Source organism: Schistosoma haematobium, chromosome 7 (genome assembly GCF_000699445.3).
Source record: "Schistosoma haematobium chromosome 7, whole genome shotgun sequence".
NCBI classification, from domain to species: domain Eukaryota; kingdom Metazoa; phylum Platyhelminthes; class Trematoda; order Strigeidida; family Schistosomatidae; genus Schistosoma; species Schistosoma haematobium.
Window position 1 is genome coordinate 14,654,981 of NC_067202.1, and position 14,998 is coordinate 14,669,978.

The following is a 14,998-nucleotide window of genomic DNA, read 5'->3' on the forward strand; positions in this document are numbered from 1 at the left end:
AACACCAACACAATCACATTTTATGGAGAAACTCTGAAAGAGGTGGAAACTTTCATGTACCTGGACAACATCATCGATGAACAAAGAGGATCTGATACAGATGTAAGGCCGAAAATCGGCAAAGCAAGGACTCCATTCCTGCAGTTGAAGGACATATGGAACTCAAAACAACCGTCAGACAACATCAGAGTCAGAATCTTCAATACGAACATCAATACAGTTTTACTGTAATGCGTTGGTGTCTGTAAAAGTTTCAGCACAGATTCGAAAAGCTAGTTTGGCTTTTGCTACCTTACGTCACCTATGGCAAAGGCGAAATATCCGTCTATTAATAAAACGGCGAGTATACTGCGCGGCAGTCCGTTCTGTTTTAATTTACGGCAGCGAAACATGGCCATTAAGAGTAGAAGACACTCGTAAGCTACTAGTATTTGACCACAGTTACCTTAGAAATATTGCTGGCGTCTGCTGGAATCACCGGGTAAGTAATAGTGAGGTTAGACGCAGGGTATTAGGAAATGATGGTAAATCAGTAGATGAGGTTGTGAATCTTCATCGACTGAGATGGTTGGGCCACGTGTTACGTATGCCTGAACACCGATTACCACAACGCTCAATGCTGACTAGTGTTGTGGATGGTTGGAAGAGAGTTAGGGGCGGCCAAACCAAAACGTTGCATCAGTGCTTGAAGTCACTAACTTCTGGTATGAGCCATGTTGGTAGATGCAGACTACTTGGTTGGGGTCCACGTGACTATCGTAAACAATGTTTGGAGACTGTGGGTGACATGGCTCAGAATCGATCACTCTTTGTCTTCACTTAAACTAAGAGATTAAAATCGCTTCATATCTTTCTTTCTACGAACTAATTCTTTCTTCCTGCACTATGTCGTTATATGCAATCTTTCTTTTATATATTACCACCACTGAATTAACTAGTTCTATGAATCCGGTGTTAATCTTGTTGTGCTATAAAGTGTTTTTTTATTGAATGTAGCTGGCGTCATAGTACCTCAACCGTTTAATTCATCTGATGATCTTACTGATCAAGGATATTCAACATTGAATATACATGAAGATAAGACAAGTTCAGATCAAGACTGGTCACCTGTTGTTGACCAATCTACAAATATCAACAATGATTCGATGTCATGTGTTGTTTCAACCGATGATAATCATCCACTTCCAATGGAACAACATCAACGAATTCAAGAATTAACAGAAAATCATCAAGAATCATCTGTTATTGGTAACGGTGACGACACTTTATGTCATCACAGTTCACAGTCAAAAGAACACATAACTAGTACGGTGTTTTTCTAGTATACAAACGTATTATTTATATGATTTATTCCGTCAAAGTGTACAGTTGATCATTTTGTTTTCTTAATTGATATAGGATCTGATACACCTGGGGTTCTGAAATAGTATGCGTCACATATAGGTATATTGCCAGGGGTCTTAAACCAAAGCAGATGATTTCCTTAGGGAGCCACTCCTCGAGCCTTTAACCCTAAAAGTTTAATCCACTAGCGACGGAGCAACGCATGGTGATGTTGTTCTATGATTACCAATGACCAAGAACATGTTTATGCACTAATCGTTACCTCGGAATCACAGAGACCATGTATACGGACCACTTAGTATCAGGATTTCCTAACTCTCGTAGATAAATCCACCATATATAGTCCGGTTTACATGTCAAACATCGGCATTTTTGTCCTCTCACTTTCATAAGTAACACTTCTGGACGAGTGAAGTTAGTTAGTAGCACTTCTCTGTCATAGGCTAAAAATGCATGGGCCTTTAAGAGCATTTCGAAAAAAATATTGGATTCTCTTTGCCCTTTGGCGTATCTAGGCAGTTTAGAACAAAATAGCTTACTAAAATTTTTTGGATTAAATAAAGTTTTACGCTAAGATTCATTAAGAAGTGTTATATTACATATTCACTGTCAACTATTTCTTGAGACAGTTATCTTACCGTGTTTATATCTTCTTTTTTTATCGATACAGTACTCATTATGATTTGAATTCCAACTTAGTTAAACTCATTTTACTAAAATCAAGTTGATGTCATGGAACTGACTAGTAGTCGGGATTTTTCTTTCTTTCTTGCTGTCTTTCTATCCAAATATATAGATATAGATATATATTCTATCTGGTAATTCATCATCTTTTACAGGTTGCAGTTCAAATACTGTCAGCCAATCTATACCTTCTTCCAGTTTAAATTGTCTTCAAACATCAAGCTTGAGTAATGTTGAACAATCAGATCCAACTATAGTTATTGGTAATGATGATGAAAATAATGTAACACACGTAAGGGAAAACCCTTCATCAATAGTGGAGAATCATATTAGTGCTCCTGACACTGTTAAGTCTGTCTCTGCCTCAGCTGACGTTATTAATGATCACAACAATAGTAGTAGCAGTAGTAATGGTACCAATCTCAGTGATGATGATTCATGCGCAGATGATGATGAAGATTCTGAAAATGAACACATTCATTACGGATATAATTTACTATCATCAGCGCTATCAAAAATCAAACGTCCATTCCTTCAACATTATAATACTTCGCCTGCTACTACGACTACTACCACTCATAATCCGTCATCGTATCATCGTACTCCTTATTCACATCATAGTAGTATAGATGTGACTCGAGATAATAAACATTTATTATTTTCAAAATCATCTAGACAATCATTTGATGATAATTCTTCGTCAATTAATGTTATAAGACAATCAGCGCATCATCAAAATATTATGACTAGTATTCCGACTACCACTACTACCACTTCTGTTACTACTACTAATGATAATTCAAATTTGACAGCTACACTTGTGGATAATAATAATAATAATAATGTTGATAGTGATGATGATGATGATGATGTTGAAGACAACGATGAAGACAATGAAGATGCTAATGCACAAACCAAAGTTTCAGTTGTTCATAATGCACTGAACTTTTTTAATAGGTAAGTGTCATAAAAAACATGACATTATTTAAAATTCCTCCAGGAAATAAAGAATTGTTAGAATAAACAATTTTCTTCTTTTACATATTCTAGTGTAGAGAACCTGACGAAGTTATCGATAGTAATTATTCTGTTCATTATTCACTTTTTTCAAAAAGACAAACCTCTTTACCATTGTCGAGACGTCTTCATTCGAGTAGATTTATTATAAGCGCAGTCGTATTTTAATGTTGGTTTGTTGTGCTTGTTCGCTTTATGTTTATCAAATCAATGACTTACTCTAGACTAATGAAAAAGAAACGACCAAAATTTTAACACCTATTGGTCAACATGCTACTTGTAACCCAGTTTCTGATTAAGATAATTTTGGGAAACAGATTCTAACCCTATTGTTTATTATCAATATAACTCCAAAGCTCTTATGATAATATGCACTAAATACTTGATCACACAGTACTACACATAGAAAATTACTATATGTACAAAACTGAGTAAGAAACGGTGCAGAGCGAAGTGGTGTGGAGGAGTAATTAATCAATGATAATTCCGGAACAGTGGAATATATATGGAAACAAGTTATGAATCAAACTAAAACTTTCAAGTACAAGAATATAAAAATGCAAGTGTCCAAGTATTCGATAATCGTGCAATAAAATTATAATCGTCCTAGTATGGGACTCCTCAGCAGTGGACATTCAATTTCATGAACGTAAGAAGCAAACCATGACTTTTAGTATCGCACGCAAATGCTTAAATTCTAGACCATTGGGTTGCCATCCGACGGTGTTAATGTCTGACATTAATCAATCCACGATATACTGCGCGACGATCTTCAGTTGTTTGTGGTGGGTAAATGAATCACATCCTATAAAGATTAGCCCACTGATCACGGCTTCTTCCTACAAAATTGATAGTATTGTTAGCTTCCCAAAAATCTGTGATTCATAGTTTAATACTTGATTCTCTATGTAGTCACCAATAGAGCACAGAAAGCTTTCGGACCTTCTCCGAAAAGCTAGGCGCTCGGATGTAGTAATAGTGGCCGGTGACTTTAATGCTCAAGTAGGCAAACTAAGTGATAAGGAAAGACACCTAGGTGGATCCTATGGTGTCGTGGCTCAAAGAACAGATAATGGCGACCGTCTGTTGCAGCTATGCTCAGATAACCGCCTGTTCCTTGCAAATACTAACTTTAAGCATAAGGAAAAACATCTTTTAACATGGCGACCCCTAATTCGTCCCAACGTTGGACCCAACTGGATCACATCGCTATCAGCCACCGATGGAGGGGCTCGATAGAAGACTGTCGCTCATTCTGGAGCACATGCCTAGATTCAGATCATGCTCTAGTGCGAGCGCGTATTTGCTTGCGTCTTACTGGACGTAGGAAAGATCCTGCAAGGAAACCTCTTAGGGCCCTACTTAATGATAGTCAAGCTAAGAGTATATTTCAGGAACAACTAGGAAAACAGTTAGGCAGCCATGTATGTGATGCCCACCCCGATGCAGCATGGAATGATATCCGAAAAGCTGTGGAAACAGCAGTGATATCTGCTAGTAAGGTAAACCAGAAGGTTAGGGAGCAACACTGGATCTCAGCAGCATCTATCTCACTGATAGATGCTCGGAAACTCATTCCACCTGACTCTGAACATAATGAAGAGCGGAGTCAGCTTAATCGCAAGCTGACAAGAAGCCTACGCAATGATCGCGAACAGTGGTGGGTAGCGAAAGCAAGAGAGATGGAAAAGGCAGCGGCAATAGGTAATAGCAGACAATTGTTCAGACTCGTTAAGGAAACCGGAATTAGGAACCCGACCGTTAGCGAAACAATCTCAGAGAAAGATGGACATATTATTCATTCTCAATCCAGGAGATTGGATCGATGGGCAGAACACTTTAGGGATCAGTTCAACTGGCCTTCAGCCACACTTCGGTTTCCCACGATCTCCAGTCAACCTGAATGGCAAGTTAATGTAGGTCCTCCGTCCCTTTACGAAGTTGAAAAAGCCATAGGAAATCTGAAACGAGGGAGAGCAGCAGGCCCTGACAGGTTTACTCCTGAGATTTTTAAGGATGGTGGTCCAGTATTAGCAATGAGATTAACCGAGGTCTTAGGTAGAATTTGGGAACTGAACGTAATCCCATCTGACTGGTCTCAATCACTGATTGTGCCAGTTTTTAAGAAAGGACAAAAGTCCTCTTGTGACAATCACAGAGGAATCAGTTTGACTAATATAGTGTCTAAAATATTAGCTTCAATAATACTTCGACGCCTAACTAAAGCTCGTGAAGAGCAGACTAGAGAAAATGAGGCTGGTTTTCGACCAGGACGTGGTTGTATAGACCAGATATTCACACTACGTCAGGTTCTAGAACACAGACACACATTCAGACGCCCCACAATGGTAGTATTTCTCGACCTTAAGGCGGCATTCGACTCTGTTGATCGTGAGGTTCTATGGCAGTGTTTGTCACTGAAAGGAGTACCAAAGAAGTACATTAACCTCATAAAGGCTCTCTACTCGAACACAACTGGTAGAGTGAGAGCTTATGGCGAACTGTCATCAGAATTGATTACCTCAAGTGGTGTTCGTCAGGGTTGTCCACTCTCCCCATTCTTGTTCAACTTTGTGGTCGACGTACTTTTAGAGATAACACTCTCATCATCTAAATTTCCAGGGGTTGAACTTCTACCGGGAGGTTCACTTGTTGACTTAGAATATGCTGATGACACTGACAAAATGCAGAGTCTTCTGGCCACTCTAAGCAACAATGCAAGCATGTTCGGGATGCGATTCGCTCCCTCGAAGTGCAAAATGTTGCTTCAGGATTGGGTTACATCGACACCCGAACTAGTGATAGGGAGTGAAGTAGTTGAGTGTGTCGACCGCTTCACTTATCTTGGAAGTCTCATCAGCCCTTGTGGTTTAGTGTGTGACGAAATCTCAGCACGGATACAGAAGGCTCGACTAGCTTTTGCCAACTTGCGTCATTTATGGCGTAGGCGAGATATCCGTCTATCAACCAAAGGACGTGTTTACTGCGCAGCAGTTCGTTCCGTCGTACTTTATTGCAGTGAAACATGGCCGGTAAGAGTAGAGGATATCCGTAGGTTACTAGTATTTGATCATAGGTGTCTTCGAAACATTGCTCGTATATGCTGGGACCATCGAGTATGTAACGCAGTTGTTAGGAAACGGGTACTAGGTAAGGATGGCAAATCAATTGATGAAGTAGTGAAACTTGATCAGTTGAGATGGCTGGGTCATGTGTTACGTATGCCCAACGACCGACTACCTCGACGTGCGATGTTCAGTGGTATAGGAGTAGGTTGGAAGAAAGCTAGGGGCGGCCAAACCAAAACATGGCACAAGTCCATGAAGTCACTGACAAGTGGACTGAGTCATATTGGTAGGTGTAGACTACCTGGTTGGGGACCGCGAGATGATAGCAACCGATGGTTAGAGACCCTGATTGACATGGCTCAAAATCGTTTGCAATGGCGCAGGTGCATCCACTCTCTGTGTTCTCCCAAATTCTAATCTTTTGAATTCTTCATGTCCATTTTTTTCCTCTTTCCAAATTTATTTCACTGGATTATACTCTTTAAATAACATCTCCAAACCCTAATCTTCCCGATTACTGCTTATACTCTTATTACCTCTACCACTACGGGATTTGAATCGACAAGTGCATCTCTGTGCTAATGTGGTGTGGCAACTCGAACTGATGTACGTACGTACGAAGTTCTACGTTGTTACTGACTGACTTCGTTCTCATCAATTACACTTTTCTTATTCTTGCGGTTTGTTTAATTTACTATTGCACTAGATTTACGAAAACACGATACTACTCCATAATAGTCGCGTTAATATGTTGTCCTGTAATCGGTGCATCTGACCAATGTATTTCTGTCCTTAAAAAAAATAAACAGATCTTAGAACCTTATACAAAAATCTGCAGTTGGTTGCATCATTTGGTTATTCATTCACTAGGCACAATTGAGATAACTGATTGGATAGTTGAAAAAGACAGTAGTTGCTAAAATATATTTAACCCTAGCCAGATATTCTCAATTCCATGAACTGATTTTCTCCCTCTTAGTACTTTGAATCCAAGTAATACTTTCACATGATCAGTGGTTACATAACAGTTATCCATCAATATTTTTCGAGTTCAGAAATAGTTGTTCCTGGGACAGGGCAGCCTACTGTAATTTGTTTTTATACGAGTGTTTAATTAATTTATTAATTCAATAATAATCTTAAAATCAAATTATACCATTTTATCATGAAATAGATCTACATCGGATTTTATCAATCGTATCAATATGAATCGATCTTTATTAGATTGGCGTTCTCTTATTCCAAGTTTATCCACAAATCCAACTCCACAATCAGGTAGACGTGCAACTACTTCAAATTGTTTTACAGGTTCAAATTTAGCTAATCAACATGGAGGTTGTCATGTTCAACCACAAAATCAATATTATCCTTTACCACCGCAATATCAACCACAAAGTGAACGTATTTCACGTGTTTCATGGTCTAAACCATCATGTATAGAAATGAAAAATACTGATTCAACTTATAATCAATCTTCTGATAATATCCCATATACTAATACACATAAACTATCAGACTCTGGATATCTTGTAAATCCAATGAATAGTAGATTATTGGATATGAATTATCATTATTATGACAATTACTATATCAATAGTAATGGTAATTATCAATTAACTAGACAATTTCCACAAGTTAATAATGCTTTAAATAGTGTTTCATCAAATCATTATGAATGTGAGTATCATCCTTCAGGTAAGACAATTAGTATTACAAGATTACATTGTTGAATTTTGACTTTATTTAGTAATTAAAAGTTTATTATTTTCGTTGTTGGTAATAATTCATGAGAACTCTATGGAACAAACAATATTTAGTTCAAACGTGTGTAATATTATGGCGAAAGTATGTGACAGTGTGTGTGTGTATGCATGTATGTACTTGTTAATGTAATTGTCAACATGTATAACCATTCTATTGTTCATCAAGGCTCGAAGTAAAGTTGCCCAAGAGTTGCACATATATCGAATACAATCAATACAAGAATTAATGTTCATCCAAGTATCAAGTGTTGTTGTTTTAACTTATTGATAATGTATTCTTCAAAATATTAGCTCATACAACTTAAGATTGATGGTGTCAGTGTAAATACCCTTAACTGCTCATTATCTTTGAAGTCTAACTAATTTAAGATTAGTAGTATGTTAATGGCAATATATTATATACTCGTATTCTGGTTTATTTTTTGAATTCCTTCAACAATACATTCCTGTTTTACAAAATTCCTGAAGATGTCGAACCCAGAATTGTAGTTCAATCCATCTATTAATTTGTTTATTATTGTTTTGAATTCAATTACTTTAGTTTGTGAGTTTCATAACTGATAAAGGTTTACATGTAGGGAGAGCGATACAGGATTTTCGTTTCTTTCATGATAGTAATCATAATTAATATGAAAGCTTTAATACTGCCCTGGGTATCCAAGCTAAAGCAGGTAATCACCTGATGTTGTCCGGTTTCGTTCTCTCATTTCTATGAAGATATTCGTCATTTCAAGACGATAAATAGGTTACTTACACATAGGTATATGAGATCCTCTAGAACGTATGTACTAAAAACCTTCTTTCAATTGACAGTGCTTCATAAAATCAGTATCGACATATCAAAAGATTACAATCAACGTTGTAGGATGATAGTTTCTCAATTTATTAGTTAAGAAGTCACAAATTATCTTTCGATAAAGTCTCTAGAAACACAAAATATGCCAGGAAATGTTTTATCCAACCAGCACCAAATAGAAGCTACTCAAAAACATCTAGAAAGATGAAGAATCACATGACTGGACGATTGCCTCTTCCGTTGCTGAATTTGGTATGTTTCTAGATAAATCTAGAAGTCAAGGGTCATATGAGCTCTTAATCTTTTCTCTATGATCCGAGTTGAAGTGTGGAATTAATCTGGGGTTGTAGGACATGGCTATGAAATCAGTAATAAACCTTGCAGTAGCAAACGTATCACTACTCAATATAGATGACATAATATTGTTAATATATTTTGAAAAAAGAAGCTAAAATGCTGATATAGATGCTTGTCTTTTTTTCATCTAGCTAATCACGTGGATGATTCAAACTCGCTGAATGATATGTGGATCAATGTCGCTGGTCCATTACTGGTTGGCGATGTTAATCGGCGTATATCACCTGCCAATACACGTACAATACATTTGCAACAGTGTTTATACCAACAATATATGTACAATAGTACATCACCATTATCGGTACCAGCTCCATCATTTTATGTCAATCAAAATGAATCATCTCATGTTATCCCAACACTGAATAATACTTATCATGGATTAACAACACCAAAGCATGGTAAGTGTTCTTCAGGTAATTTGCTATTATCGTCTAGTTTAATTAAATTGAATGCTTCATTAAAGTCTACGACTGTTTATAGTAAATTTCATTTATTAATCTCCTTATTGTTCAGCTGATCGTCCAAGTACTTCCATGTTAAAATATTGCAACTTTATTTCAGTTTTTATATCGACAATTGATGGAATTTCCATTATGACCTTTCGAAATTATAGGAAGTGATGTTAATTGAAGCACAAGTTTTAGATAATTGCTTCACTTATTTAACGTCTGTTCACACAGCTAGCGGGATGCGAGTGCTACATCACAAAGTTGGTTCGGTTAACAATTTAGTACATAAATTACCAAGAAGTTGCTGAGAACCATGTGATAACGCTCAATCCTTGTTAGATCTTTCGAAGCGTCTAGGTCAACCGATTGAGATACATGCGAAACCGAAGTTCCAAAACAACGATTTGTCTATAATAGTGATTCTTTATTCAATAATACACAAAATTTAGTTACAAACCTCAACCTGTGAGGTGTCTGTGGCGTTTAAACGCGTCCTTCAAATATGAAGTAAAAAGGCTTCCTGTAACAGTAACATAAAGAATAATTACAACATACGATAGTACAAAGGACAGCTAATAGCTGTGTCTATATTTGACAACAGTTTATATACAACCGAAACCAGAACCAAGAGCAAAACAATATGGAAACTGTTGCGTTTAAACAAATGCACGAAACTATGGATAACCGCTGCAGTGATTAAGGTACAGTAATTAAAATGATAAATACGATGATACGTACAATAAACGTAATAAATATATGTGAACATTTTAGAATATCACATTACAACTTGCGTTACAACGTAGGTGTAAAATTGTTGGGAATACAACTGCTTACTGAATGTAAATAAGTAGTACAAAACAATATACAAAAGAGTGGAAGGGGAGCGAGTGGAACAATGTAAGACAAACTTAACAATCCTTAGTTTTTCAACAAATACTGGGACGGCTCAGAATCAATCACAATGGCTCAGATTCATTCATTCTTTAGGATCAATCAGACCTAGCATTCCGATACCCCTCACAATATACATTAAAATTCGTACCCATTGCACAAGTGAATGGCTATCTAATATCAGTATCTAGGTGGATCGCGCATTAGCGTTTGAGACGAACGGTACTGGGTTCGAGTCCTGCTGAGAACACCAGTCATGGAACCTACGTATACTCGGCTGATGTGTCTTAAATGCGACGAAATGTGCCTCCTGGATTCTGTTACTAGCCACGTTTTATTTATTCTATATAACCTTTTGTCATAATGACTATATTGAGGCAACTTGCACAGGGTACACTTATGCCGGTTAGGACGGACCAAAACTCAGTCAAAATAACACTATTTACCTTTTTTTTCAGATAATTCAACCACTTCAATACCAGTTACAGTAGCAACAATAACAACTCCAAATATTGCTTCACAACAGCTGACTTTGAATCCAGATGATCATCAAACAACTTCAGTAGTTAGTGATTCTCGTTTATTTTCAAAAATCACAACACCAACTGTCCAATCACAATCCCCGCTTCGTAGCCATAGTGATAACAATAGTAATAAAGAATCATCACCATCTTTTTCTTCCACATCGACAACAATATCAGATGGTAGCCAACTTCCTAACGTTAATGGAAACAATAATAATAATATTATTACTCATTTGAATGTATTCATCACAACTTGTTCCACATGTCCAAAGTGTAAACATTATGTTTATGATGAAGAGATAATGGCTGGTTGGTCTACAGATGAAAATGATCATAGAACATTTTGTCCATTTTGTAAAACTTACTTTATACCACAATTGTCAATACGTATATTTGGTGATACATGTGGAGGTGGTGGTTATAATCAGTCAGCAAAATTACAACAACGTCAACAGTCAAGAGAACAACACTTTCGTACAACTTTTTCTCAGTCGTCGAATAATCCGTCCACTCTCCAGTGTGATAGAAATGATTCAACTGAATCAATTCAATTTAAATCATGCACCTCAGCACCAGTGCAAAGTACTTCGTAAGTTGTATATATATATATATATATATATATATATATATATATATATATATATGAAATCAATAATTGTTGGTCTATGCTATATTATTAGATGGAGACTACATCATTGAGGTACGCGCTATGAATGGTTAGACGTTGAATGATTTTGTTCAGTTTCTTTGAATCATATGAGCCAACTTTTGTATCACCTATCTAACATTAGTTCAAATACAATAATTCATAAACGTCGATCAAAGTACTTACTAAGCAATATTGATAATTAAACTAGATCTATTAATGCGTTTCCTTATGTATATGGCTACTTGAATGTGTTTTTATGGTAGATAAATTAGCAGCTCATTGATCAAATCACTCGACTTTCAACCACTAAGTTGTAGTCTCGAACCTCGTACCACTCCAATTTGGTTTACTGGATAATATCACCAGCCTTTATATTTAATATTTAGAGGAAAGCCAAGTGCGTGAAAGTGTTTCTCTACTAGCTGTAATTCAACAAAATGATCTTTAACACTATTAAAGATCGATAGGTACTCTTTTTTGTTACCTCTAATTTTCATTATTATTCAATAACAGACAAAGAAATATCTGCATTGAGTGTTACCATTGAAGTAACTGCTTTTATGAATTTGGTGACCATCTTGTTGTGCTGATGAAGTATATGGTATCTTGGACCGGTGTATATATATATGCCTGGTCCTACGTTGTAGCTGATTGAATACATTGAATGTATGTACTAAGTTGAAATGAAGTTCATTTTCTGTAAGGGAATTCACTGTGAATTATGAAAGTATTCATTAGTTTAAACTTTTCTTCTTCTGTTTAAATTTTTCTCTTTGTTTTATTTCTGTTTGATTGTTTGTTTGTTTGTTTTTTAATCCCTAAAACAAATTGGATAAATTCATTTATTCCCTGTTTCTATACAACTTATACATGGTTCTATCAACGTATACACACTGTTCACTATCATTCAGTATGGGTCTAATGGAAATGACCGTAAGTTTTAATTGTAACATTAATTATTTTAATCATTACTATTGTTTTTATTTGTATTATGTATAGTTGTGATTGATTCTATTCTTGTAACTATCCCAAATAATGATTGTTATAAAATACAATACCTTTTTGAAGAAAGTTAATGGTGACCAAGTCAAAACATGACTTTTGTCTCCATAAAGATATTGATTATTGGATGGGATGATATAGGCAGATGCAGATTATAAGATTAGGGTTCATCTGATTGTTATAAACAACGATTAGAGATTATGTGTGTTGGTATGACTGCAAATTGTTATGCATAACGCTGATGTATTCATTCTACGTCCTCACTCAGATCACAAGTTTTTAAATTGTCAGACCTTTTCCATTATCATTAATACTATTACTATCTTTACTACTCTGGGATTTATTTTGACAATTTCATTTCTTTGTGCTAATAGGGTATAGTATCTTCAACCTATATACAGATATGCCAGATTCCACTTACGTCTGATTGACAAATACACACTTTTCAAAACAAAACTTACAAATTTCAGTGAACTAGTTACCATGATTTAACTATCACGTCGACTTAGAAGAATAAGATTTTCAAAACCGAGACCCTGTTCAGTCAATCACAGAATAGTAATTATGCTAAGGCTAGAATTTTGGGTCAAGATGTAAACCTTAGGATTTGAATTAAAGTTAGAATTACGACTTGGAATTTGTCGTTATAGTTTTACATGTACAATTGAAATCGTATTTTGTAGTTTGTCTATTATGTTTCCTTATGGTAAATCCTGAACTCTGTAACTTAATTCCCGAATTCAAACTTTATAAGATACCTTTTGTTTTCTAGAAAAAAACAATCAAATGATAAGTAACATCGGTATGTCTAGTATTTTATAAAACAAGGTAACCAGTAAGATTAGACGAGGATTGTGCAACATTGCATCGTTGCAAAGGTCACAATGATCAATATTTTTGGGAGAATACCAAGATACCCCCCCCCTTTTTTTTAAAGTCCACTAATTAATAATCAAGTTAACCCATATCATTCTGTAATTACCGATTGTGTCATCCTCGATCCAGTCATCATCTTGGTTACAATTCTTTATTGGCTGGTGATTCCGATAATTATATATCAAAACTTGGGAGTTTGAGTTGGCGATCATATTGAAGTTATTACATAGATTGAATTTGATTCTCACTTGTTGATAGATTTTCTCCTCATTGGGTTTTAATCCCACTCTTTTCTGGTAGCGACGATGTTTAAGGACATTTTTATAGGTTATCATTTAGTATATGAACAAAAACTGTTGTACAGCCCCTGTTGATTTCTATTGCTGTCACCATCCGTGTGTTTTATCCGTCGTCAATACAGTCACTTAGCTGAATGTATGTATTTATCGTTAAATTACAGTTTCAATTTAGTATATTCTCATATATTTCTGTTTGTTTTTCTTTTACTCAGTTTTCTTATTTAAGTCCATTTGTCATTAGAAAATCTTTAGAAACTATTATTCAAAATGAAGGTGATGAATGTTTACATTGTCAATCAATTCAATATTCTTTATTACATCGTCATACTCAATTAACATGGAATTTAGTATGGTTAATGTATCGTTTAGGTTTACCAACATATTTATTAGATTCATTACCATTATGGATAATGAATTATCAAATTGAACAACGTATTAAATTTAAAACAAATCCATCACATACTCATCGACATCATCATCATTGTTCACAACAGTGTAATTGTAATAATAAGCAAATACATAATAACCATTCAATTATATTTACTGATGCACTTTATGTAAGTTATGCTTTTGTTATTATATAAATTTTGTTTATGTTATATCTTGTGATTGCAGATTAGATGACAGTGTATTATCGATTCGACTAGACGCGTAAAACACATAAGAACGTCCTAGAGTTCTGATTGGTCTCGCTTCCTGTCTAGCCCCGCCAGTTGAGTCCAGAACGCAAGTCTCAGCCTCTGAGATATGAATCATCATATTTCAAGCATACTGAGTTTATATACCAAACAAACCGACCACAAAGTACCCATAAAATATGAAACAACATTTGTACAGTAATTAGTCAGATATGGCTGTGAATGAGGGAGGTAGCGATTAATGGACACGGAATAATTCATGAATGGTAAATCGTATAGTAATAGTCTATGGGTCAAATCAAAACTTATAATAAGAAGGATATGAATACGAACAGTTTAGTTACATAACAATTATACGATAAAAATATACTCATAATGTTGGTCCATAAATGGATCCCAAAAATTACCATTCATTATCCTTGTCGGGATACAACAGTTTATTTTCGAAATAAATTTTTTAGGTTTTGTGAAATAATTGTTGTTAAAAAGGCGTGAGGAAGAGACGAGTATTGTGAGCTTTCTTTAAACCAATCAACTACTTTATTCTCGTATTGGTTGCTTGAATCCTCCCCCCACTGATGTTTTCAGGACCGTATTTGATAAGTCTCTTATCGACATATGTGCATCCTATGCGGATCCCC

The 14,998-nt window shown here is 35.6% G+C and overlaps 1 protein-coding gene across 1 annotated transcript in view; it reads left to right on the top strand.

The window, feature by feature from the left end:
• DENND4C (DENN domain-containing protein 4C) overlaps window positions 1-14,998 on the top strand; it is a 73,742-nt gene that overhangs the window by 46,027 nt on the left and 12,717 nt on the right. The window contains exons 20-26 of the mRNA XM_051218068.1: window positions 997-1,305; window positions 2,184-2,985; window positions 7,288-7,808; window positions 9,161-9,427; window positions 10,828-11,482; window positions 12,454-12,475; window positions 13,932-14,276. Coding sequence (XP_051064503.1) covers window positions 997-1,305; window positions 2,184-2,985; window positions 7,288-7,808; window positions 9,161-9,427; window positions 10,828-11,482; window positions 12,454-12,475; window positions 13,932-14,276 — 2,921 coding nt within the window. The remainder of the gene's footprint in view (window positions 1-996; window positions 1,306-2,183; window positions 2,986-7,287; window positions 7,809-9,160; window positions 9,428-10,827; window positions 11,483-12,453; window positions 12,476-13,931; window positions 14,277-14,998) is intronic.